The 26,994-nt window shown below is 43.9% G+C and overlaps 1 protein-coding gene across 2 annotated transcripts; it reads left to right on the top strand.

Annotated features, from left to right (window-relative positions):
- Window positions 1-263: 263 nt before the first annotated feature.
- CNMD (chondromodulin) lies at window positions 264-25,478 on the top strand. Of its 2 annotated transcripts, none has more exons than XM_005601262.4 (7): window positions 264-768; window positions 1,203-1,343; window positions 6,203-6,343; window positions 12,831-12,944; window positions 16,805-16,958; window positions 21,316-21,482; window positions 24,859-25,478. In XM_005601262.4, the coding sequence occupies exons 1-7, from the start codon at window positions 697-699 to the stop codon at window positions 25,069-25,071; spliced, it is 1,002 nt and encodes a 333-aa protein (XP_005601319.1). In that variant the 5' UTR covers window positions 264-696; the 3' UTR covers window positions 25,072-25,478. The 2 variants fall into 2 exon arrangements, with proteins under 2 accessions (XP_005601319.1, XP_001493054.1); XM_001493004.5 differs by having other exon boundaries at window positions 24,856-25,478.
- The last annotated feature ends 1,516 nt before the right edge of the window (window positions 25,479-26,994 follow it).

The following is a 26,994-nucleotide window of genomic DNA, read 5'->3' as shown; positions in this document are numbered from 1 at the left end:
CTCTGCTTGGCTTTCATCTTTGCTGGGCTGTACACTCCACCTAGGCCTCCTAGGGACACCTGGCCGAGGGCTATCCTACCCCATGCTCTAGTCCAGGGGCCATCCAGCAACGTCAGGTCGGTGAAAACCCTGGCAAACTTCAACCAGTGTCCCCTGTGCGCCAACACAACCTTGCTCTCCTCTCCATCCAGTTCCACCAGCCCCCCGCCCCGCCCCCCAACACGCATACAAAGGCAGGAAACGGGTCCTCAGCTGGGTGTCACAGCAGAGCCGTCTGACATTCTAAGATTCCTGCATGGTGGGAAGAGTCCTGGGAGTTGAGCATTTCTTGGGGTCGCAGAACTCAGCATCCCTGGTCTACCCATTCCCCTCCCCCTCATCCCAACCTTCACACTCAGGTTTGCCAACATGCTTTTGGGGGGCCCGAAGACAAGAGTGAGCGAGAAGGGGGCGCATCTGGAACGCAGGACGAGCTCACACTGCTGCTCCGGGCGGGAGAGGGAAGGGAGGAGAGAGGTGAGGAAGGGGTGGGGACCCTGGAAGGGGTGGGGACCGCTGGGCAGGCCCGGGCGGGACGGGGCACGGTGTGTGTGCGCGCGCGTGTGTGGCGTTGAAATGCCCAGCATATCGGGGCAGCAGGACAGAGCCCAGGGCGCGCACGGAGCCTCCGGGTGACTCGCTCCTCCCGCCGCAGCCATGACGGAGAGCTCGGACAAAGTTCCCATCGCCCTGGTGGGGCCCGACAACGTCGAGTTTTGCAGTCCCCCGGTGAGTACCGCCCAGGGTCCCCAGTCCTGCTGCCAGGTTAGTCCACACTCAGGGCCCAGGCTTCGTGTGGGTGTTCCAAACCACTCTCTGGGGTCAGGATTTGTGCCAGAAATGTGGGAGCAAATTTGGGCGCCCAAATATGGGGGTGGGGGCGCCCCACGTGTGTGCGTGTGCAGGGAGCACGGGATGCATAGACGGGTGTGAAGGGGAGGGTGAAAAGGGAGTCAGCAGGGACCGTCCTGGGGCCGGCGGAGAGTGCACCTCCGCGCCTGAGTACCGGGGACCCGCGGGAGGAGCGCGGCGAAAGGGGGCGCCCGAAGGAGCCCAGGGCGAGCTGTTTCCCGCCCCGACCCTTGAGTCCCTGGGGGCGCTGCGCGGGGACCGCCGGCACGGGCGGCGCAGAGGTGACCGGTCCTCTCGGCCCCCGCCCGCAGGCGTACGCCACGGTGACCGTGAAGCCCTCCAGCCCCGCGCGGCTGCTCAAGGCCGGAGCCGTGGTCCTCATTTCGGGGGCGGTGCTGCTGCTGTTCGGGGCCATCGGGGCCTTCTACTTCTGGAAGGGGAGCGACAATCACGTAAGTCCGGAAGGCGGCGCGCGCGGTGCGGACCCGAGTCGGGCTGCGCAGGGCGGAGAGGTGCGCGGAGCCGGGGAGGCGCGCGGAGTGGCGGGGTCCCCTCTGTCACCCGCATGTTCCTCCCTAGGTGGAGCCAGAGCGCCCCCTCGCCCCAGCTTCTGCTTTCCTCTAGGGTCTCCCGGGTGGGGCACGTCTGCCTTCTTCCATCCACCTCCGCTAGGCTGCTCTCTGCTCATGGGCAACTTTGTAGAAAAGCCAGTCTAGGTTTTAAGGGAGAGTATTAAAACGTAAGGTAGCGGGAAAATGCAGTGAACGGTTCAAGGAAAGCCGTTTTCGGCCGATCTCAGCCTGGCGCCCCCTCTACGCAGTTGTGGGATCATAGGTAAGGCACGTCACCTTCTGGCCTCGGTTTACTCATCCTTAGAGAAGAAAAGCAGCTACTTATCCTTAGAGAAGAAAAGCAACTGTAAGGCCTCTCCCAACTGAGAAAGGCTGTTAATTCTAAGAACCTGGGACAAAGATGGTGGAGGAATATTCAGACCCAGCAGTGGGGACAAATTTGACCTTTCAGGAGTTTTTGTTTGTTCGTTGCATGGTACCTGTTCCTTAATGCTCCCTTCTCTCTTGCTCTAAGGGAAATAAAAAGGTCTAACCTCCTTAAAGGTGATAAATCTCTTTAAAAATCAATTCTGGCCTAGTCACACGTGATTTAATGGTAACTGTTTCACCAACGGCTGGCCTACTTTCTCTGTATGCAACTATCTATTTTAAAGTTCCGCGGGCTCTCTAGGAGTATAAAAGCGCTTCTAACTGAGCAGAATTTGTTTTGTTCCCCTACGTAAAGGGGGGCATTTTATCTTGATGACCATTGCCAGGCCTGGTATAAGATTATTCTGACTAATGGGAAAGAATTCCATCTCCAGGGTGCACACAAAGGGCTGTTTCTTAATCACTACCCTCAGAGGATCTCTGACGGTTTTTCCCCCTCTCTCCCACCATGAAATTCAAAGCGTGAAGGAATTCCAGTACTTAGAGAAAACGGTGCTGAAAGCAATTCAGCCATTTTACGCATCACGTCTTCTGCAGTCACTGCATAATTTGTATTTCTAACTCAAATACCTAATGTAGATAAGCATGCCGTTTAGCACTGAGTCTGTTTTAGAGACTATATCAAAGTTACAAGCATCAATTTGTAAGATCAGAATCGCACCGTATTTTGTGTATATTTGAAAAGTGCCTTAATGTATTTATGTTTTAAATATAGAAGCCGGGCCAGATGCTCATATTTGAAAGCAGCAAATCTGAACATGAGAATAATTTCAATATCCACATCTCCATTAATAGCAGAGTTTAGATGGTTATGGTATTCGAATGTAAATGTTATCTTTTAGATGACAAAACCTCAGTGGTATAGGTCATTTGGGGATAAAAATAGCTTTGCTTTTTTTTTTTGGTAAAGATTTTGGTCATGATATATGTTAAAATGAATCCCATATGGTATTTAATTATTCAAGGCCAACACAGTTAACTAACAAGCTTCTGGAAAGAGAGATGGAAAGATCATACCGAATAAGCAGGGCTCCGTTTTTTCACGTCTTTGACTTTACTGCAAGGTGGTTGGCTATCTGGTTCAAGAGAGTGGTATTAAATTCTGAGAATACAGAGGAATAGTGAATCACATTTTATTGCCCACGATCGAAGTTATTGCTATTTCCTATACAGGCAGGAGAATGAAGAAAATCGTGGTAGTTGGTTTTTTTTTAACTCCCCAAATATTCAATGCTGATCCATATTAAGTCTGAAAAACAAATCACAAAATACTAAATAGAGTAAATTTGGCACCATCGATGCATAACATATGCACAGGTCTGCTTTCCCTGAATTCAAATCTGAATAGCCCAAACAAAGCATAATCAAAAAGGTAAGTCACTGTCAAAGAGAAAGATATGCCCAGCCAGTGGACTCCCTGGGGATTATCCATGCCTCTGCTCCTCCTATTGGTTTATAGAGGAGAACCAGCTGTAATTCACCTCGTATCCCTTTCGTATGGGTAAATTCCCTTAGGACAAGCTTACTCCAAGTCAGCTGGAGGACTGTGAAGCATCGGAGTGCTAATACTGGGGGACAAGTGATTGGGCTCAAATATTAAGGCCATATTTCATCCCCATTATCGTAAATGGAACAAGGCATTGAAATACGGGAAATTCCCACCACTGTGAGATAACTGACAACCCTACCCTGTGGGATAGGGGAATAAGAGAGATCATTGCTTGGGGCCTTTATTCTCAGACTGATTTTTCTAGACACTGTCCCAAACATTATGTAATTAATCTTATAGAACCCTTATTAGAAACTCATTTGCAAATATCCTTGGCTGTAAAAGGCACCATATTGAGCAGAATTTTGGCAAATAATACATTTCATTATACTTTGATAGAAATAGCCTAAGGTGCTAACAGCTCCAGCAATTTAGAGCAGATAATGTGATTACTGCTCCACTAGCCCAGCCTCCTTCTGAGCTCGGGGCCCAGTACTTTGGAAATAACTTCAGAGTGTTTACCACCCCCACCCCAGTCGCTTCAGGAGAACACAGACCTCTCACTGCTGCCCCATGCAGACCGTGTACTGCTTATAAAGGATGGGCTGAAGCTACATTACAAAGGATGCTGTATACCCATACCTAGTTAGGAAGCTTTTGTTGTGAGGAAGGTGGTGGTGGAGGAAAGTGGGATTAGGACCCAAAGCCACTCTTCCAGTGTTAACAATCTTGTCTCCTTAAGACCTGCTAAGAGTTTGGAAACAGTTAATTTCTTAAATTTTGCACTGCTTTACTAGTAAAAGCTTATGTGCCATGCTTTCAAAAAAATAAAAGAGCCTCTTGTTGCTTGAGTGAAGGATGCTTGTGCCAGCAGGAACTCACACAAGTGTTATCTGCCATGCTCGTTTTGACAGGCATAATTAACCCATGTGAATAGTGGCTGCTCGGAGAGCATGGGGACAGAACAGAGTCTGCTTTCTAAACCTTACCTGCAGAAAGCACTGGCTCAGCCAAAGAAAACAGGTTTCCCAAACTTGGCTGATCATAAGACCCACCTGAGGTGCAAAATGAAAACAGATTGGTGGGCTCTGCTCCAGCTCCACTAAATCAGAACCCCCAGAAGTGGTTCTTATGGTCAGACAAGCCCGGAGACAGTATACCGCAGGAATCTAAATTCCTCCATCCGAGGGAAGGAGGGCTGCTGAGAGATGGTTGAGCTGAAGCTGGATGCCGAGATTTTCTGTTCCGCTTAATGAAGGCTTTTGCCTTAAAGGGTATTAGCCAGCAAAGCCATTTCTACATGTCTGTTGATAAAATAAAACAGTGCTCTGTGGGTCTTGTAATAATGAGTTTTCTGCAGCTAATGATCCAATAACAACAGATACTTTTTCCAGTGTGTGTCCACGTAGCAGTCATTCTTCATAATGAGGGAGAAAATCACACTTGAATCTGAGCTGTTTGCAGTTCTGACCTACTGACCTGACACTACGTAGCGAGTGTCTTTCATCAGTTCTCATTTCCTCCCCTTTAAAGTTTTTATATATATATCATCTAAGATATTATATATACACATATGACTCTAAGTCAGAAAAAGAAGGAAAGAAAAGAAAAAAGAAAAGAAATCCATCTACTATCCCCAACACAGAGAAAGTTCTAGCAGGGCAGCCACACACTGACCAGGAGCAGTGGGTGAATTATTTTTTAAATTAGTGTAGTAACAAGATGTCTAAACGAAGAGAGCCCTTTGGATCATCTAATTTAAATTTTTAAACTTTAAAAAAAATTTTTTTAACAGCAGAATTTTTCATAAGATTTTACTCAGAAATCCAACACATAAAACAAATAAGAAGCCAAGCCTCTCTGGTTAAGCTGTGGGTGGACAGGGGAGAAAAGAGCTCCACAGTCCCACCTGCTCTGCCACCCTCACCTCTGGGCTGCCTCTGTGAAACTTCAGAGCTCTAAGGACATAAATCAAAACCACCTATGAGGTCCAGCTTCTTCGTTTCACTCTGAAGGCCACTCCCAAGACCCAGATGTAAGAGGCGTGGCCACCTGTTCTTCTGCTTCCTGGACCAGTCCTCTTCTACGATGCCAAGACTCTCCCCCTTCTCCCCCCACACGTCCTAACACAATGCCATACAACACCATATGCCTGTCCCATAGAGTCATTAAAATGAGTAACTCCCATTTTGAGCTGAAACAGATGTGCACATTGACCTTGCTCTCTACAGATCCCGCTCTATATCAGGCATATCCTAGCCCTGTCTGCAGTCCTTACTATGTACTACGTTCCCTGCCAAATCTTGACCAAAGGATTAAAAGGAACCTTCCAACTGAGGTGCCACTGCAGATGTGTTCAGTTAACAGCCAGTTAACCCTCTGCCTTCTCAGTTTCCATTTATCCATCCATAGGTTTCAACTCTGGCCGCATAGTAGGATTGACCTTTAGAAAAAGAAAGATCTGTGCCCAAGCTCCACTCCCACAGGTTCTGATTTGATTGGTCCAGGGGGAAACCCAGGCATGAGAGCTGGAGATTCTACTCAGATGCTTCTATACACAGCTAGGATTGCGAATCACTGAGCTATTTGAATTGGTATCAGACACTATGAAAGGTTTTACTTTTAAGATATTTTTAAAGACATCATTGTATTAAGTGATTGGTATATGGATGAAGTCCTCATATGTAAATGTTTTACTATTAAGGATGATTCAGTATATCTCTGACAAATATGAAGGCTATCTCATATACTGGAGGTCTAAAGATAAGCCCTGAATTGCTCTAAAAGGAAAGCATCACTAACTCTCATGTTCACTTTCCAGATTTACAATGTCCATTATACCATGAGTATCAATGGGAAATTACAAGATGGGTCAATGGAAATAGATGCTGGGAACAACTTGGAGACCTTTAAAATGGGAAGTGGAGCTGAAGAAGCAATTGAAGTTAATGATTTCCAGAATGTAAGTATATTTCATGCATTTGGAGAGTGTAACCAGGCAAGCCTGGGAGACTTTTCCAATTCAGGGAGCAGTAGCATCTCTCACACACACCCAAATGGTAACCATGCTTTATAGCAGACATAGAGCCACTAACCCACATACATCATGCCACATATTCTCTCTGAAAAAGGACCACACTTTGTCTTTTATATTATCAAAAGGAAAAAAACAACCCCTCGGCATGGAAAAGAAGAGGTTCTTCTTGAAACTATATCAAGTCTTGGCAGAAAGACTTGAAAGAGCTATTTCTTTCCAAGCAGCTTTCTGTAACACGGTGAATAAAAAGCAGAAACTATCTTAGAATGTTGCAAGGTCTGAATTTTGAACTTACAGAGAGAGGAGGGAAATTTCAATAAACTAATAATCTCATCAACAACAGGTGGAATCTATTTGCATGCTTTCTCAGTTCTTCAGATTTCCCATTTAATCCAGAAAATTATCATGGAGAAATTCCTCTTTTATATCATGTTTTCTGACCCTGGCCTATTACAGATAAAATATTCGATTCTCCTGTGAAAAGGGCAAACATGTTTGTTTTCAAAAATTCAATCCACAGGCAATTTGAGACATTAAGCTATATATCGATGCTTCAGTGTACATCTACAACACAAAGGATCACCCAGGCCTGTTTTCCTGTTGGCCAACATAAGTATCTCACTCTCTTCCGTGTTCTGAGATGAGGAAGAGGTATCATTCCTTGGGGTCTCCTGTTACTTCTGTAGGTAAAGTAGGTGAGATTTCATAATGAAAAACAGCTCTTGAAAATAATGTGTCTTCTGATAGTTTATTGGCCTACAAACATCTCATCGACCTGTTTTCCTCTGATTGATAGGAAACTAGAGATGCTTTTCATTTGAATGAAAGAACTCCCCTTGTTGATACCAAAACACACCTCACAAGTCTTTTTGAATAGCAAACAGACGTTAGCGCCCCACTGATGTTAGATCTTATTTGATCATCATGAGGACTGGCTATGTTCAGAGTGGGCTGTGCCCTGGGGACGGGCTCTGCAGCCCTGCGTGTGCCCAGCTGCTCTTCATTTAGTCATCGCTTTGCAAATGGTTCTAGTCAGTGCACAAGGATCATTTCTCTGGACCTATTAAAGGCTTTTACTGCAAGACCCAGGACAAGGTAAAAGCATTTTTTTACCCTTGTCCTGCTCAATATAAAATTGTAAAATGTGGCTCCCACACACACATCATTCACTGCAGAACAAAACTGAATGCCTCTAACGTGCCACAATATCAAGATACGCAAAGGTGGCTGCACAGATGAAGAAAAGATCCGTCTCTCTCAAGATGTGCTTGTATCTTGAAAATACTTCTAAAATATTTTAATCCCAAACCTATATTTCTGTTTTATAATCCTCTGGTTCTAATAATGGTATTGATTGTGTTTTGTTCTCATAGGCCAACAGGGCCACAAATATTTTTTAAACTGATCAATTCTCTTTGATAGCTTCCACATTTCTCTAAGTCAGAACTGGTAAGTAGAACACTTTTTTGATGGATAGAGCCTTTTATGGGTTTAAACCAGCCTGAGCTTTTGAAAACATGTGAATCAGCCGCCATGGTACCTGCACTATTACTTTCTCCTGTATTTTAAACTGTCATTCAAATTCAATCAGTGTTTATTGAGGCCTACTGTGTGCAAGGGACAGTGTCAAGCATGGGGGAGGCAAAGATGAGTGACACTTGTTTCCTCAAAAGCTATGAACAGAGGGCTGCGGAGCGCAGAGGGGAGGCAGTCGCTGCCGGATAGAGGGTGGGAGCAGGTGTTGCAGAAGTGGCAACAGCTGAATCAGGTCTTGGCGAATGATTAGGATTTCAACCGGCAGAGGAGAAGGGCGGAGCTTTCCAAGCCCAGGGAAGAATACTGAATACAAATGGCAGGCCTGCTCCAGGGGTCTAAGTAGCCCAGTGCAGCCAAAGGTGGGGGAGCGAGGAGAATGGGGATGCAGTGGGGCCAGATTAGGGAAGGTTCTGAATTGTGAGGAAACAGTCTCCCCTGTTAACCCAGGACCCCACCAAGATTTTAGAACTAGTGGAAAAAAACCTGCTGAAGGGGAATAGCACTGAACAGAGGGCTCCAGGCTCTGTACTGTTAAAGAACAATGACTCAGGACCCTTGTTAACGGAGGCGAGGCAGACTTGATTCAAGGTGGGGCTACTACGGTGGGGTTTTGTAGTAGGGGAGAGATTTCGATCGACTCTGAACACAATAAGGACAAGTGGAGATTAATAGCCAAGGCATACCCTGATACCCTGAGAAATGCAAATACTGGGTTAGTTCATAGTTACATTCTAGAAAGTTATACCCTCAAAAGCATCAGTGTTGGTGGCTTAAGCCAACCCTCTCACACCTAATGACCCATTTATATAACAAAAATCCTGGCTAGAAATTAAAGATAGAATAAACCTGTGGGTCTATACAAGCGTTTGCTATACAATTCTTTTAACTTCGTGAATATTTGAAATTTTTAAAAAGCTGGAGGGAAAAAAAGGATAGCATAACCTTACCTGGTAGGTAGGTAGGTTATTGATTTCAAAAATCAGTGTAACCCCCAACTATAACATAAAGGAAAAATAGAATGAAAGTAATTTATGATAAAATTCAAGCTTCAATATGTAAATGTTCAGCCTGATGCACTCAGAGACACCATCAAGTCGTGTGCTGGCTTCAATCACTGTCAGTGCCACAGCCTAAAGTGCAGACTGATCTAAGTGTGTGTTGACAAATTAAATATCAGGTAATTTTCTCAAACAGTGAAACACAAGGATCATTTTCTCTAATTTCCCTAGTAATTGCTTTCCTAGGAAATTTGCGGTACGTTAAAAGTACGCCAAAGATCACTTTGTGTTTCTATGTAAAACTGTTAGGTTCTGGGCACAGACACTCACAATCAGGTTTTTAACGAGGACCGGGCAGTTAGTTAGTTCTTCAGGGCTTCCGCAGGCTCGTCAGGACCTGGCATCTCTGGGCCCTGCCCCATAAAGGGCCAGAGAGCCCCTAATCTTTGTGACAATGGAAAACTCCCTTAAGGATTTCTAAAGCGCCCCGTTGGGGGAAAGCCTCCTCACCCTCCTTGGGAACTTCTAGTTTAAGCTACAGAAATAGATGAGATCCCCCAGAAAGAAAAAATATGTGGCTAGGGGCCGGCCCAGTGGCGCAGCGGTTAAGTTCACACGTTCTACTTCTTGGCGGCCCGGGGTTCGCTGGTTCAGATCCTGGGTGCGGACATGGCAGCGCTTGGCATGCCACGCTGTGGTAGGCGCCCCACATATAAAGTAGAGGAAGATGGGCATGGATGTTAGCTGAGGACCAGGCTTCCTCAGCAAAAAAGAGGACTGGCAGTAGTTAGCTCAGGGCTAATCTTCCTCAAAAAAAAAAAAAAAAGTGTGGCTAAAACAAGAATATCTGATTCTCCATAAAAGAATGTCAGGTCATTGGACCCTTCACTCATTACCTTTGTCAGCAAATTTCTTCATTATCACCAGCTTCTAAGGCCTTGTTTGTTTGCAAAAAAAAAAAAAAACCAGGAGGTTTCTTGGCTTCCTTGTGCTTTTTCCTCCCCTCTGTTTAATCTCTTAATCTATCTGGCTGCTTGATATGGATTTGTAGCTAGACAGGGTGGTTAATACGTGTGAATTCCTCCCCACAGGACCCAGCCCCGTGGGGTTTCCGTTCTCTTTGCAGCGTGTAGACTGTCAGAACTAAGTCAATACTAGATGCACACTCAGAGCTGTGAATCCTTCAGTAGAGCCGCTCTCTCCTTTGGGGCCATGGTAATGGTTATCTGGTTTTTCCTCTCTTGTATCTCACATTTCAGGGATCTGAGGGTGTGAAGTTAAGAGGGGGCAGCAATCTCCCTCTCCTGCCTTTTGTTTTTCAAACCGTGAGCTCTAACCTTACCTGCAGAGTAGGAGGAGCAGGCCTTCAGGGGAGAGCAGAGAGCAGTGGTTCTCAGAGTGTCCCCCTTAGGCCACCAGCAGCAGCATCACCTAAGAGCTTGTTAGAAATGCAAAGTTTAGCGCCCACTCCAGATCGACTGAATCAGAAACGCTGGGGCGGGGGCCAACTCTCTGCTTTATTTAGCAAGGCCTCCAGGTGATTTTGATGCCAGGGAAAGTTTGTGAGACACTGGTACAGAAGAAACTTGGGTCCCAAGGCTGTGTGTTAGTCCAGTCCGGCTGCTGTAACAAATTACCATAGACTGGGCGACTTCTAAACAGCAGAAATTTATCTCTCACAGTTCTGGAGGCTGCAAAGTCCACCATAAAGGTGCCAGCAGATTGGGTGTTTAGTGAGGGCCCACTTCCTGGTTCAGACAGCTGTCTTCTCACTGCGTCCCCACATGGCAGAAGGGGTGAGGGAGCTCTCTGAGGTCCCTTTTTACAAGGGCACTAATCTTATTCATGAGGCCTCCACCCTTTTGACCTAAGTACTTCCCCAAGGCTCGCCTCCAAATACCATCTCTTTGTGGGGGGGGTTAGGTTTCAACATATGAATATTGGGAGGATACAAACACTCAGTCTATAGCAGGCTGTTTCAGTCATTTAAAAACTGTGTTTCCCTGAACAAGTTCCTTTCTCCCTAAACTGGTGGTCTTCACCCCTGGCTGTACATCATAAACTCATGAGGATCTTTTAAGCATACTAGTGTCTGGGCGCCACCCCAGGCCAATTAAATGGAAATCTCTGAGGAGAGACCCAGGCATCTGTTTTTAAAATCTCTCCAGGTGATCTTAATGCAGTGAGTCAGAAGCTCTGCAGGAAGCCTGGGGTTCCTCCTCTGTAAGCAGGGTTGATGCCCCCCACCCCAGCCTCCCCGAGTGAGAGGTGACTCTGGGAGAAATACGTGAAGTGTGCTACATCTGTGTACGTGGTCAGTTAGGCCGCAAGGCACATAATGAGGAGCTTTAGGAAGAACGAGCCTTTCCTTCTCCGTTCTCTGCTTTGTCACCCAGCAGCTTTTGAAGGGCTCCTGGCTCTGAGGTTACATGTCGTATAACTCTCCCTGAATGTCCTCAAGAATGACTTACATTTAATTTCGTTCTTCATTTAAGAGAGCTGAATCTGGGCCGGCCTGGTGGTGTAGTGGTTAAGTTGGTGCACTCTACGTCGGTGGCCTGGGGTTCGCAGGTTTGGATCCTGAGCACAGACCTACACACTGCTCCTCGAGCCGTGCTGAGGTGGCATCCCATATACAACATAGAGGAAGATTGGCATGGATGTTAGCTCAGGGCCCATCTTCCTTAAGCAAAAAGAGGAAGATTGGCAATAGATGTTAGCTCAGAGCCAATCTTCCTCACACACACACACACAAAAGAAGGCTGAATCCTGAGCCAGGACCCCTAGATTTACAAATGCTTTTCTTCCCTCACTCCCTGGCATTGACACTGGAACTGGTTCTGTGTCTTCCCAACGTTTGTCTCAACTCAACAGAAGATTGACAAGTTGAGATGTTCAGATTTCTGTTGGTGTCTACATTATTACGGCATAAAATGTGTAGACCTTTAATACTGTTTTTGGCCACTCGCTAGTGATGAAATTAAGCAGCAGGGTGAAAGTAAACACTCTGGGGACAGAACCTGCTGTCGCGCCTGATGCGCTTTGTGGGTGAATCAGTGCCGAGCTGTCAGCCAAGATGGGAGCCTTGCGGATGAGGTCTCCCTTGAGGCTGGTCCCTAGGCAGATGAGGAGGAGACACTGTTTATACCTCACAGAGGAGAAAGACAAAATATCCAAGTGTTTGCAAAAGGCCTAGGAGCAAAGTTCAGCTCCTTGTGTTACAGAAAGCTTTACTATTTACTCTGGGCTCGGTAACTTAGGAAAAATCCGAATTCATGGAATTAATTAATTGGACCAGCATCTTTTGAGAACCTTTGTGGGATCACCAAAAAGAAAAAAAGAAAAGATTCAAATACCAATGTCAGGAAGCTTATAACTGAGTAAGGGGATGACACTCACAAGGAACTACCGTATAAACACTGAAAACTAAGCACCAAATGAGGGAGGAAGACGTGAGGGCTTCTGGGAAGTCAGAGGGAGAAGAACCTGCTTAGACTGGGATGGTCAGAGAAAGCTGCATAGGAAAGATGGTGTTTCCTTTGAGTTTGCGGGATCAATGGAGCAATTAACCTAGCCCTTCTCTGCTCCAATGCCACCCCCTGGTAGAGGCTGACCACAGGTCTAAAGTACTATTCCCTGTCATTCCTATCTCGCATTCTGCTTTATTTTTCTCCATAACACTTATCACCACCTGACCTTATCTCTGTTTTTTGTTTTTGGTAAATAACGCTAAAAGATAGGCTCCATGAGGGTAGATTCCATCTGTTTATTCATTCCTAGACCCAGGACCCGAGCAGTGCCTGGCTTGCAGTAGACACTCAATACACTGAATAAATGAACGGATGGATAGATGGATGGATAAACTTTTATTCTCCCAGGGCATCACAGGAATCCGTTTTGCTGGAGGAGAGAAGTGCTACATCAAAGCCCAGGTGAAGGCTCGCGTTCCTGAGGTGGGCACCGTGACCAAACAGAGCATCTCCTCCGAACTGGTGGGTACCAGCATGCTCCAGACCTCAAGAGAGGTTGGCAGACATTGTTTGAAGGTGCAACCATTTCTGTCTCTAGTTCCTGGATAGGTTCATGACCAGAACATAAGCTCTATGTCTTCTCTGCCAAAGGAATTAAACTATTTTGGTCCTCCTGGTTGGTTCCAAGTGAGCATTCTTACATGATGTAGTAGATTTAAAGGTTTTGGAAAACCATATTTTAAGTGCATAAAGGGGCTTGGTCTTCCTATGGCCTTATTTGCCTGATGTTAGGGAACTACCTGATCAGTGATTAAGACAACATGAAGGACTTCACGTGATAGAATCTTCATTAAAGGGGCCTCAGGAGCCTTCTAGCCTCAGTTCCACTCAATGTGAAAATCCCTCCTGAAAATCCTTGACAGCTGATCGCCCAGCCTCTGCTGGAAATCAGCGACAGGTGCTCTCTTCTCTGTGTGTCAGGCAACTTCTTGGGAGGTAGTTCTAATTGTTTTGCCCTACAGGGGGAGCTGTCATGGCTCCCCCTACAATTTCTTCCCATTGGTTCAAGTTCAGCCCAATGAAGCTACTCAATATATATCGAATTCCTTTTCTATGTGTCAAACCTGTGAGGTTTTAAAAACATAATTCTTCCATTTATTATTAATATCTTGCCTTTGGTCTTAATTTTATAAAAGTTTACTTTAAGAAGTGCACACACAGTTCTAAAACTATGTTTAACAGTAATGTTCCATTTATTTGATACATTAGGGCTTATGAAGTGGTCACATTCATTATCATCTTCCATTGGAGTTGCGGCAGGGTATGGTGGAAAGAAAATGGACTTTGGAGTCAGAAGAATGTGGGTTCAAATCCCAGCTCTGACACTTGCTGTGGATTTGGCTTCAATTCTTTGAGCCTCAGTTTTGTCATTTACAAACTAGGGGTGTGTAGACTGTCTCCATGGGTCTAGAACCTACTAGATAATGGATGGCTGCTGCTATAATTATTAATTTTATTATGATCATCTTTGATCCTTCCAGTATCCCTTAGAGGGAGGTGAAGCAAGCATCAGGTCCCTCAAGGCAAAAGAGGGAAAATAAGGGTAAGAAAGGTGCCTGGAAACTGCCCAATTGTTTGCTCTCATGGGAGCACCAGCAGGAAGCATCTCAAAACAAAACAAAACAAAAACTAAACAGCAGCCTGTGCGTTTCTAAAGCTGGCAGTCTTGTCCTCAGTTTTCTTTTCTACTCCCAGTTTCCCCAACCATTCGTCCTGTGGGATGGTTTCCAGTCATTCTCCCTCTGATCCTGTTCCAGTTGTTCCTCCTGAGCTGAGCCGTTCAGAGCGGAGAGCCACGCTCTCAGTGTGACTCCACTAGTACAGAGGATAAAAACGGACCTATACCTCCTTTGTTCTTGAACTTAAACTTCTCTTATTGCGTTACCTTTTTTGTGCAGTCATATCACTCTGTTTCTATTATGAAGCCTCAGTGAACTATAATCCTCGACGTTTCCCCGTAAGTGGCTGTAGACCTGGTTCTGCTCTCCTGCCTTCCAAAGGAACCAACTCCCCAACCATAGCTGACTGAGAGCTAATCAGAAGTTTGCAGTACATTTTCTGGGTTTTTAAAAAACACGTCTTTTTTTTCTGATTTTTAAAAACAATACTTTGTCAACGTAGAAAATTTGGGAACTACATAAAAGAGTAGAGAAGGAAATTGCCCAAATTGCACACCCCACAGATAGCTCAGGTTAATGTTTTGGTGAATTTCCGTCATATGCAAGTGTGTGTGATATTCTTTTCATAATTGAAGTGATACTGTTGTACATTCTTATTATTTTCGCTTTAGTTCTCAAATGTACATTATAATGGATGTGTTATATTTCATCATATCATAATTTTAAGTCTGTCCTCAAAAACTTCAGGTATCTTCAATTTTTCACTATTTCAAACAATTCAAAATAATTTTTTGAATACAGAAATAATTCATGGTGGCGAATACTTTTGTATTTTTTAAATTTTATTTATTTTTTTAAGGAAGATTAACCCTGAGCTAACATCTGACGCCAATCCTCCTCTTTTTGCTGAGGAAGACTGGCCCTGAGCTAACATCTGTGCCCATCTTCCTCTGCTTTATATGTGGGACGCCTGCCACAGCATGACTTGCCAAGTGGTGCATAGGTCCATACCTGGGATCCAAACTGGTGAACCCTGGGCTACGGAACTTAACCACTGCACCACCAGGCTGGCCCCAATACTTTTCTATTTAAATCTTGGTCTGCATCTGATTCTTTCCTTAGGCCATAGAGCCGAATTATTTGTCTTGTGTTTTAGTTGTTTATATTGTGCATGGTGGATTCTGTGGTGGAGAAAACCAAATTCACACAATATGTTTGTGTACATTAGGAATATTTTTGGCTGTCAATCGCAGAAAACTACACTTAGAGTGTCTTAAACAAATAAGGATTTGTTTTTCTCCATAGTAAGCACTGTGGAGGTAGGTGGCTGCAAGCAGTGGCTCAGGGGCCAGCATCTCTGATTTTTTGCCCTTTCCTTCCAGCTCCAAACATCTACCATGCATTCAAGTAGGGAAGTCAGGAAGAGGTTGAGCAGTGCCAACCGTGACTTCCCTTCAAGCAGAAAAAGCAGAAGGCTTCTCAGCCCGCCAACATACGTCAGCATGGAGCTCACTGTCTAGAACTGGTCACACGGGCACCGCTAGCTGGAGAGTCTGAGAAAGCGAGTGTCTCTCCTGGGACCAGGCACATTGCTGCCTCAAACAGAAGCAGGATTATGTTGCAAGGAACAGGAGAGAGGTGGAGACTGGGCAGGCCACTGAAAGTATATGCCACCAGTTTCTTTAACATTCCTAGCTTGTGGGACGCATGTATATATATGTGTCATCCCCATCATCCCACTCTTTGCCCACACCCTTTAGATTATGATGGGGTAGATTTATGCACCACTTGCTCTCATACATTTTTCATCAGTTTTGTATAATTTTAGAAAGCTTCTATACCCAAAGAGCATTCATTTCCTGGATGGAGCCATTTAATTTAAGGTAAATAACTGGATTACCTGGGCATTAGCTTCCTCCAATGACTTTCAGTTGTTTTAATGCAGCCATAAGCCTGAGGGAGAAGGCGTAAATGAAATGCTGCTTTTAGCTAAAAATACGGAGAAAACATTTTAATTTCTCCAACCTATTGCAAACTAGTAAGTACATGAAAGGAACAACCTGGCAAAATAAATTTTTCTCCTGGGTTATCAAACCATTCTCAGTATCTCGCTGTAGAAGAAAATCCAGGGTTTAGCTTTGAAATCTCAGTGGTGTGCTTGATGCGAGGGACATCTGAGACATGTTTTGTTATAGCTGGGAAATGGAGAAATGGTTTATGTTGAGTAAGACTTTGAAGACATTAAAGAACCAATCACTTTTTCCATTGTTGTTGGGAGGCTGCAGAACAAAACCCCAAAGGATTTTCGCTTCAAGTGAAGGTTTCCTCTGTCCTTTATAGCATTCCAGGCCCGTTCAATTGCTTTTCCTCAAAAACATCATTGATCAAAAACATCAGGTTAACCTAAATCTCAAACTTGGTATCAAGTAATTTTCACTTCCACTGAGGACACTCGTATTCACACATTCCAGCTATCCAAAGGCAGGGCAACATGAGGGCGTGAACATTGTTAAGAGAGCTACAAAGAGAAGAGATGAGAACCTTAAAGTGTGTGTGTGTGTGCGTGTGCACGCACATAGACCTACATACAGAATTCTCATTAAGTTTTCATAAGGCGAAGTAATCTTTTACCAACACGTGAATCTCCATATGCAGCATGTTCCACTGTCCTCTTTGCTCAGTGTATCTCATTTTTGCTTACAGGAAGGCAAGATCATGCCAGTTAAATATGAAGAAAATTCTCTTATCTGGGTGGCTGTAGACCAGCCTGTGAAGGACAACAGCTTCTTGAGTTCTAAAGTCTTAGAACTCTGTGGTGACCTTCCTATTTTCTGGCTTAAACCAACGTATCCAAAAGGTAACATTTTAAATTCTCTTAATGGCTGCTTGGAATTCTCCTGGTTTGCATGAGGCTCCTGTGAGCCCCTCCACAGGCCTGAGCGTGTAACAAGGAAGATAAATCAGGATGCGTGTCACACTGTTGCAGTGTCTCAGGAATGGGCATGAGAGATCAAAGAGAAGGAAAATGACAGCCGCGAATGTTAAAGGGAAGGGATGGAGCAGCAGGGTTAACAGGAAGCAGATTGGGAGCCAGAAACCACTGCACTACCTGTGGTCTTTCTTTATGATATTCCCGCTTCTTTCTGCTCTGCCTCTTAATCTGTTGTTTGCACTTTCCAATTTTACATTTTTTTATTCCTAAGGCAGAGAATTCAGGGACTAAGAAGCTGTCATACCGCCAAATCTTTATTATGTTGAAACCTAGAATTATGGGACAGCCAAAAGCTGCTGTGGGCTGGGGCCAGCCCGGTGGCATAGTGGTTAAGTTCACGCTCCACTTCGGTGACCTGGGGTTCCCAAGTTTGGATCCCGGGCTTGGACCTGGCAGTGCTTGTCAAGCCACATTGTGGTGGCATCCCACGTAAAACAGAGGAAGATTGGCACAGATGTTAGCTCAGTGAAAGTCTTCCTCAAGCAAAAAGAGGAAGATGGGCAACAGATGTTCGCTCAGGGCCACTCTTCCTCACACACATACCAAAAAAGCTGCTGTGGGTATGGGTTGGGATTCCTTAAGTTCAAGGCTCAAGCATTAGCTTCCAAGTCCGGTGAGAATAAATGAAGGGTCCCTGGGGTTCAGACCCAGGCTGGAGCACACCTTCCACTATTTCTGGGTGCTGAAGGGCAGGTGAACCGCGCAGGCCAGGCTCCTGCCCCTGAGTTTCCCCGTCCCCAGGGCTGCTCTCACTCTTGATTTCCACCACAGTCACCCCACTGGCCGCCCAGAGGCCCACCTGGTACTCTGGCTCAGGTGTGGAAAAAAAGGCCTTTCTCCTAGCACAGCTGAGATAGACTACACTTTCTGAAAGATTTTATTGGACACCGAGAGAGAGCACCATGGAAATAAAGAAAATGCAGGCATTAAAACCACAAGGCTCAGGAGGGGGCAATGGGTGGATATGGTTTAAAGGGAGCAGAGCTTCAGTTTGTCAAGATGAAAAACGTTCCGGAGATAGCTGGCTGCAATTTTTTCAAAAACCTCACCAGGCTTAGAAAGTCTAGGCTTCTCATTCAGCCATGGCTAACTTCTTCCTACAGTTGGCACAAGTCTTATTCCATCTCAAAGCTTGGATAAGATAGTTACTTTCTAGCCCAGGCAGGCCAGACGGGATTCAGTGTATAAGCCACTGGTAGTGGCTATCTGGAAGAGTGAGTTGAGAAGGATCCTGAGGCCACATGCAGGCTCAAGAAGAAAGAGTCCAGGGGCTGGCTCGGTGGCACAGTGGTTAGCTGCGCACGTTCCGCTTCTCGGGCGCCCGGGGTTCTCCGGGTTGGATCCTGGGTTCGGACATGGCACCACTTGGCAAAAAGCCATGCTGTGGTAGGCGTCCCACGTATAAAGTAGAGGAAGATGGGCATGGATGTTAGCTCAGGGCCAGTCTTCCTCAGCAAAAAGAGGAGGATTGGCAGTAGTTAGCTCAGGGCTAATCTTCCTCAAAAAAAAAAAGAAAAAGAAAGAGTCCCATGAGCAGTATCTGCCACAATGTAGGGGCCGGGGAGTGGGCAGCTAAATGGGCTGTGGCTTTTGCCATCCCTGCTCTTGCCCCAGTGGGTGCTCGAAACTCACAATCCTGTGGCCACTTGCCAAGTTCTCACCTTTGATGCCTCACTTCCTCCACGTGGAATCAGCCTCCTTGCTTTCCACTACCCGGGAACTTCTTCTCCAGTATCTTGTCACCTGTCCAGTCAAGGACAAAAGTCTGCTTCATGGAGAGCTCTCCCTAAGCACTTTCTATCTGAGGACAAGTCTCTTACCCAGAGAGTTCATTCATTCATTCAGCAAACATTTATTGAAGGCTTATTATGTGCCATTTACTTGTTCTGGGCACTTGGGATAAATTGGTGAATAGACAAGAATCCATGCCCTCGAGGAATTTTATATTGTAGCAAGGGGAGACAGTAAATAAACACTAAATTTAAATAAGAAAATTGTATGGTACGATACAAGGTGCTATGGGAAAATGATAGAGCAGGGCAAGGGGTTGGGGGTGGGGACAGGAAGACAGTGCTGTTGGCAGTGCTAGGATGACTGACAGAATGAGCACCTTCACCCTTTGGGAAAGAGCTTGTTCCCTACATCAAAGATGTGGCTTAGTTCTTCACAGTCCAACAGCATGACCACATCTTAAGCATTCAGTTATCACAACATCCACAGCAGAATTACATATATTACGTACAACACCAGAAAAGTGGAAACCACCTAAATGCCCCCAGATTTGAAAAGGATTAAATAACTGTTGATATAGCCATAGGATGGGATACCATACACATTAAAAATGAAGGATTTGGGGCCGGCCCTGAGGCATAGTGGTTAAGTTTGGCATGCTCTGTTTCATGGCCCGGGTTCACAGGTTTGAATCCTGGGTGCAGACCTATACCACTCGTCAGCCATGCTGTGGTGGCAACCCACATACAAAACAGAGGAAGATTGGCATGGACGTTAGCTCAGGGTGAATCTTCCTCAGCAAAAAAAAAGAAAAGAAAAGATTTTTTTTCCCAATCTCTCATAAATGCAGTCACATTTTATAATAAAATCAAGAAAATAACCCCCCCCCCCCCGAGGATGCCTGGCTGCCTCACCACCTAATTCTAATAAAAGCCCCCCAACTCCAGTGTCCAGCAGTCTGCCTTGGCTCGTCAAGTGGGCAGGTCACCAGCATCATGCAGCTGTCTTATCAGAGACACTGTGAATGGTGGCTGGGCAAAGTCAGAGGGAAGGGCGAAAGCTGGTGTCTGCTGAGCTGCGCCTGTGCTAGAGCTCTCCATCCTGTGCTCATTTAATCTGGACAAGTAGTCCAGGTCACTACTAATAGTCCCTTTCTATAGATGAAGAAACTGGGGTTCACAGAGATTAAATAACTTGCCTGAGCTCATTTGGTTAGTTGAAAGAAGCGGTGTTGAGATTTGAATCCAGGTCTCCCTGATGCCTCAGAAACCAAGCAGCTGTCTGGAAGCTATCTGTGGCTGCAAAGCACATCTCCGTCCTCATAAATGACCCAGCATGAGATCATCACCACTACCGAATATCTGAGTGCTTAATATACGCTAAACTCTCTGCTAAAACCCTTAGACAGAGTTTTTCATTAATTCTATCACTGCCCTGATAATTAGATACTATTATCATCCCCATTTTACGGAGGAAGAAACTGAGACTGAGAGAGACACCGAAGCTCACACTGTGTGGTACTTTCCATTTTTGTTACTCAGCAGCCATAGGTCATGCTGCAGGACCTGTGAGGCAGTGTGGTGAACCAGAGCACTGGGCTGGAAGCCAGAGAAATTCACGTTCAGCTCCTTTCTTTGCCACCCATTCTGTGATCTTGGCCAAGTCATTTGGCCTTTCTAAGCCTTAATGCCCTCATGTATAAAAGCACCTACTTTTTCTATCCCATAGGAGTTTTAAAAGAATCAACCAAGATAATAAGGCCCCTAAAACCATAAAGCTTCATAGTATAGTCAATCTATTAGGAATGCACAAGGCTGGAAGTAACAGAATACCTGATCATCAGTGGTTTCAACAAATACAAGGTGACTTTTTTCATATAGCCAGGAGTCTCAAGATGGGTTTCTGGCATTATCAGCTACTCAGTGATATCATCAAGTCTCCTTCTGTCTTACCATTTTGCTACCCATACCATGCTGGCTGATTATCCTTGTGTCTATCACTTCCAGTCACAAGTGGGCTAACAGATATCATATCCGCATTCAAGAAAGGAAGACATATCTGTCCTCTTTACCAAGAAAGCAAAAGTTTTCCCAGAAACTGCACTAGCATATTCTGCTTATGTCTCACTGGGCAGAAATGTCTCATCTGGTCACTCCTAATTGCAAGGGAGGCTAGGGAAATGAGTGGTATTTTCCTTCCACATGCTGTATGGCAGGGGCAGGAAAAGGAAAAGAGGATTGAGAATGGATTTTTGTCAGCTATCTTACAATATCCATGTCAATAGGATTATAAACCAAAACTTGAGTTATCTGTATGTTTAACTCCTAACCCGAGACTCTGAAACATGCCACATTTTACAAAAATCATGAATACAAATTTAAACAGTATCTAGTCATGTATGTGTTTTGATAGCCGTTTTTTATGTTTTTCACCCTGTACAGAACTTAATTATTCAAATAAAGAAATAACTTACAGCAATTTTTTTTTGCAGAACTCCAGAGAGAAAGAAGAGAATTGGCAAGAAAAATTGTTACAAATACCACAAAAAGACCACAGAGTGGACCACAGGGCAACCCAGCCCCAGGAAGACCAAACAACGAAACGAGACCCGGTGTTCAAGAGGATTCAGGCCCCTTCAATCCAGACAACCCTTACCACGTGCGTACTGGCGTTTCCATGACGTGCTCAGACGAATGCATTGAACCTAACACTGAACTGGTGGTGTTTCTACTTGAGCTTTCAAACAAGCATTTAGTATTCAACTGAGACTTACTAAAAAAGTATCTCGTTTGTTGCAAGGTTTATAAATTAAGCATTAAACTTAAGCACTACCTCTGTAGTGTAAAATCCTGATTGGTTGTAACCTTTATTCAAAGTAGTTTTCTGTGCTCTCCTCTTTTTGAGTCACAGGCAAATCCAAAAAGACAAATTCGCATCAGGAATTTATTTAAAAATGTTTCCAAGTGTGCCCTGGAGGCAACACACAGAATGAAAGGATCCTCTTTCCCCCTCCATATCCACTTTATTCATACGTTCCACAGACACTCGTTGAGAATCTGCTGTTCCCCAGGCCCTGTGCACACAGTCAAGAGTAACTTTGCCCTCGGGGGCTCTCAGTCCAGTCGGCAGACAGACTCACCTAGAGGTGACATTGAGAACTGGTGCAAGGATGACACTGATGTGCTAACAACTTCTCAAATCCTCAATGAAATATTACTTACCATTACTGTGTTTTTCATGGAGTGAAAGAAGAAAAACAGCATTTATTTGTACCTAATGTTTTAACTGAAAAAATAATACGTGCATGTACATTTTAAACGAAGTATAAAAGAGTACCAAGTGAGTTTCCCTTCTACCTCAGCCAGCCTCCCCAGGACAACCTATTAACAATGGCAGGCTGCCCAGTTTCTTTGCATAAGAAAGTACACTCCCACACATGCACACACGTATTTTTAACACAAAAGAGCATACAAAACTTTGATATCTTGCTTTCTTTCCAGTTACAATACAGTATTTTGGAGATTTTTCTGTATCTCCTACCTAGATCCACCTCATTCATTTTAATGGCTACATTGTATTCCATTGTGTGGATATTTGTACAGAAACTTAACCAGTTATGCTTTGAGGGACATTATTTTCCTGTCTTTTGCTGTTACGAATTCTGTTAATATACACCTTGTACATGCCTCATAGGGTTATGGGAAGGAGTAAATGAGGAAATGCAGGTGAAGCTGTTAGACAGGGCTTGGCATATAGTTAGCATTAACTTTCTCCATGTTAGTTGGCTATCAGCCTTATTAGACCTCTTGTACACATGTGGGAGTATGGCTGTAGCACAAACACTGATGCATGGGTCTGATGGGTCCAAGTAGATGGGAATTTCATACTTCAATGGAGGACACCAAACTCTCTTCTGAGGAATTACACCAGCTACACATCTTCAAATGGTGATGAAACGAGTAACTTGTTATCACTTTTAAAAAATCTTAACCAGTCTCTTGGGTGTAAAATTGTATCTCCAGGTTGTTTTATCTTGCCTGTCTTTAATTATGCGTAGGGTCGAGCATCTTTTCATACACAAATAAGTCATGTGTATTTTTTTTCCTATGAGGCCTATTCAGCCCTATATTGTTTCATGTGTTACAAATATATTTTCTGGTTTATCATTTTAGACTAATATATTTTAAAAAGATTTAGAGCAAAACGCATTTTCTAAATAACCCAAAGCTTATCAGAAAATCCAGGACTATGGTACTTCATTCCCTAAAACTCAAATAATAATTACAAAAGAAATAAAATCTGAACAGGGAAACAAAATTTAATCTAGTTTTTTCCGCAGGTAGCTGGGCTAACTGAATCTGTTTCTAGGGACGAGGGCATCAGCCCCTTTACAGAAGTGCAGGACGGGACTTTGCCTTGCTTCCAGACTTGAGTCATCTCTATTCCTTGAAAAACTCTAGATGTACCAGTTTTTCCCTTTGTTACAGTGTTGAGCTTTAAGCAGAAACCCCTCCTCCTGATCTCAGTCCCTCCCATGTCCCTTGTAAGGAAATACCCTAGGGCAACAACCTGAGATTTCCTCCCAATTTTTTAATCTTAACAAACCTTTGCTGAACTCTCAGATGAGGAAAGGCCTCAACAGGCTTTTGGACTCCCCGCTACCGGGAAGAGTCAGCTACAATTAATGAGGTGGTTTTTATTTTTGCTGTCCCAGATGAACTTACTTCAAGAGATACGGGGGCGGGGGAGCGGGGGAGGCTGAATAAAAGAATAATGGTGTAAGAAAGTAAGACACCAAATATTTTGATGACAATATTTGAACACAGGCTGTACCAGACGGTGTTAAGGAATTGCTAATTTTGTTAGGTGTGGTAATGGCAGTGTAGTTGTTTAGGAAAACACTCCATTTTGGAGGTGCATTCTAATGTATTTATGGGTGAAGTGTCATAATGCCTCCCTTCAATTCTCTTGAACTTCACTTCAAAATTTTAAATACTTCAGCCAAACAAAATCAAATTGGACAAAAGTTAGCAACTGTCAAATCTAGATGTTGAGTACACAATTTTCTCTGCTTTCCATTATGTTTGAAATTGGTCATAATAAAAAGCCCTCCACCCCCCTCCCTGAAAAATTGAGATTCTTTTTGTACACCAGAAAAGGTGCTGGGGTCGCTTAGGTTCAGTTTGTGTTTGGTGTTGCATCTCTCTGTTCAGCTTCTTCCAGGAAAGAGGCTGAAATCGAATAAAGAATTTACATCAGCAATAAGGACTTCGTGACAATGTAATCCAATGCCCTATTAAAGAGGATACAGAATCTACAGCCCTAGAATTCCATGAAAAAGAAAACCAGATTCATAAATTTGACAGGGGGCAAGTTCCTTCCAGTTCTGTGATCTTTCCAGCAGTGACAATGGAGGGTTTTGTAGGTGTTTGTGTAACTATAATTATGGCACATACAAACTAGAAGGTAAAGTTCAAGGTCTTGAATTTTTCCACATTATATGTCGTCTTTTCCTGAGTGTGACAACCCCCTTATGTTGAAACAAAGGCAGTGGAAGCTAAATGGATGACGTTTTCACCCACTGCAACTGGAATAGCAATCCGTTAGCTTAGATCAGTGAGTTTCAAAATGTGCTCTCAAGAGCACTGGAAGCCCTACAAGAAGGCACCAGTGTTCCGCTGACTTAAAATCAGCAGTGGCAGAAATGCTACTTTTGAATCATGCTGTTTTCCTATTTAAAACAAGTTGAGTCACTACTGAGTGGTAACCATGGCTCATTAAAGGTATGGGGAAACTTCACCGTAACATTAAAAAAAAAAAAACCTTCCTGCCAGGGACAGATTAGGTAGATGAAGTCCCTTGATGTGAGAAGGAATTCTGAATTATGAGGTTTTAAGACGGAAATCTCCTTACAGAAAATATGCTGATTTCTTGTAGCAGTGAAACATTCAGGATCTTATTTAAAAATAACGTGCATGCTATAAACTTCGCATTATGAAGAAAACACGAATAATGCTCTTTTATTTCACAGCAGCAGGAAGGGGAAGGCATGACATTCGACCCTAGACTGGATCACGAAGGAATCTGCTGTATAGAGTGTAGGCGGAGCTACACCCACTGCCAGAAGATCTGTGAACCCCTGGGAGGCTATTATCCATGGCCTTATAATTATCAAGGTTGTCGTTCGGTCTGCAGAATTGTCATGCCGTGTAGCTGGTGGGTGGCCCGCATCTTGGGCATGGTGTGAAATCACTTCATATACCACGTGCTGTCAAGTAAGTTTTAACTTGAGACAAGCAAAGTATGAAGCATCTTGATGCTCAAGGGACCACGAAGTATTTTATACTCAATCTGAGCGATATTATTCAAGACTTTTAACAGAATACTTTTTAATAGCTTTAAACAGAACTTTATCCAGAATGTTCAAAGGTACTGAAAAGGTAGTTTAAGTCTAAAAATGTCATAATCATCCTTTATTACTTGCTATTTTTTATCTGCTTTGCTTTGCCCAGAAGGCCTGCTTATAAGACTTCCTTCCCAAGCTATTTTGAAATACACATGAAAACTTACAATTTGTTAAAGATCTCAATTGTACGTTTGAGTTCCTTTTAATCAAGTCATTGACTAAAATAAAGTTTTTCTCTTTGTACAGAATTCCTCAACTGTTCTTAGACTGTATTGTTCCTCCCAGTCTTGCAAATGTACCCCTGGAGTTCTGAGATAAAAACAAACAAAAAAAGAAAACAGGACACATAATGGAATCCACCTGAGAGTAAACAATATAAACCTCAATGTGGTGGCTCATAGAAAATTCCTTATCTACAGTATGTGCTGGCATGTGATTAACAGGTGGCTGCCCTATATTAAGAGTCACCTTCAGGAAAAGAGCATTAGGATAAAAAAGGAAAATATGGTCAAAGATAAACCAGACTTGTGGGGAAGGGCTTTCATTGACATTCTGAAAAGCAGGTCTTCACACCCTTTTCAATCTGTTTTCAGTAAGCGGTCATTGGGCATGAAGCAGCATAATGATTTCTACCTTTCTAGTACAAATCAGGCTGCTAATGTAGTCCAATTACCAATAAGTTACTCTCCTAGTAATAGGGCTGACAGTGCTACTTGGCAGATATGGCTGAGGAGGAATGGCTTATTTATTTATAACAACATAAAGAAAGCATCTCAGGAACAAGGACTGTATTTAGAAATTGAAATACTAGAACAGGAAGATGAACAGGTATTTTCTATTTTTTGACATTTTAGTTTTGAATCCCATAGTTTGAAAGAGAAAGAACTTTCCTAAGGAAATAAAAGTTTTCCAAAACAACACAAGGATTCGGAGATGACAGAAAGGTCTTTATACCATAATGTCACTACAGTCCCATATTCTAAATATGCCTTATTATTGTATTCCTACTGTTTGCCAATTTAAGTCTGTAAAGTCACACAGAATTTTTTAAACCTGGTTACCAGATGAACACTCATACACCTGCATTTAATAGAATATACAGCAAGCTAGGTCTTTGGGGGAAAAAAGGGTTGAATGAAAGACACACTGAATTATATGTAATGGTCATGCTGTTCTCAGACAGAAGCTACTTCCTGCAAAGTTATGAATTTTACATGTTTAGTCTTTAAAATGGTTGTCATTCTATTAACTAAGTAAATACGTGCCAATGGTTCTGCACACCATCTCCCACTGCACTGCCCAGCAAGCTGCACTTGGTTCTGGAAATAAAAAAGAACAAAAAAAGAACGACTCAGTGACCCCTGCCCAGAAGAGCTTGTGGTCTCATAAGAGATACTGATTATCAGGACTCAGTATACCGAAGGTCTTGATAAAGATGAGCATTGGGCTTCTTGGAGGAAGAGAATGCCTTCATGAGGTCCTCAAGGATGAGCAGGAGTTGGCCAGGTGATGAGAGAGGAAGGGCATTCCAGGCAGAGGGAGTAGTTCAAGTAAAGCTGGAGGTGTGAAGTTGCATGGCACAAGCAGACAAATGGAGCATTCAGGTAGAGGTAGGAAATATCAAGATCGAAATGTAGACAGAAGCTATATCTTATATTGCATGTTAACTTTGAATTAATTTATTTGGTGAATAAAGAATAGGGAACCATGAAAGGTTTCAGGCACGGAGAGGGCTGGTTAAGTTTCCATTTTAGATGGATCACA

This window comes from Equus caballus, chromosome 17 (genome assembly GCF_041296265.1).
Source record: "Equus caballus isolate H_3958 breed thoroughbred chromosome 17, TB-T2T, whole genome shotgun sequence".
Taxonomy (NCBI): domain Eukaryota; kingdom Metazoa; phylum Chordata; class Mammalia; order Perissodactyla; family Equidae; genus Equus; species Equus caballus.
Note: the sequence above shows the minus strand (reverse complement) of the source record. Positions and strands in the feature narration are given on the sequence as shown.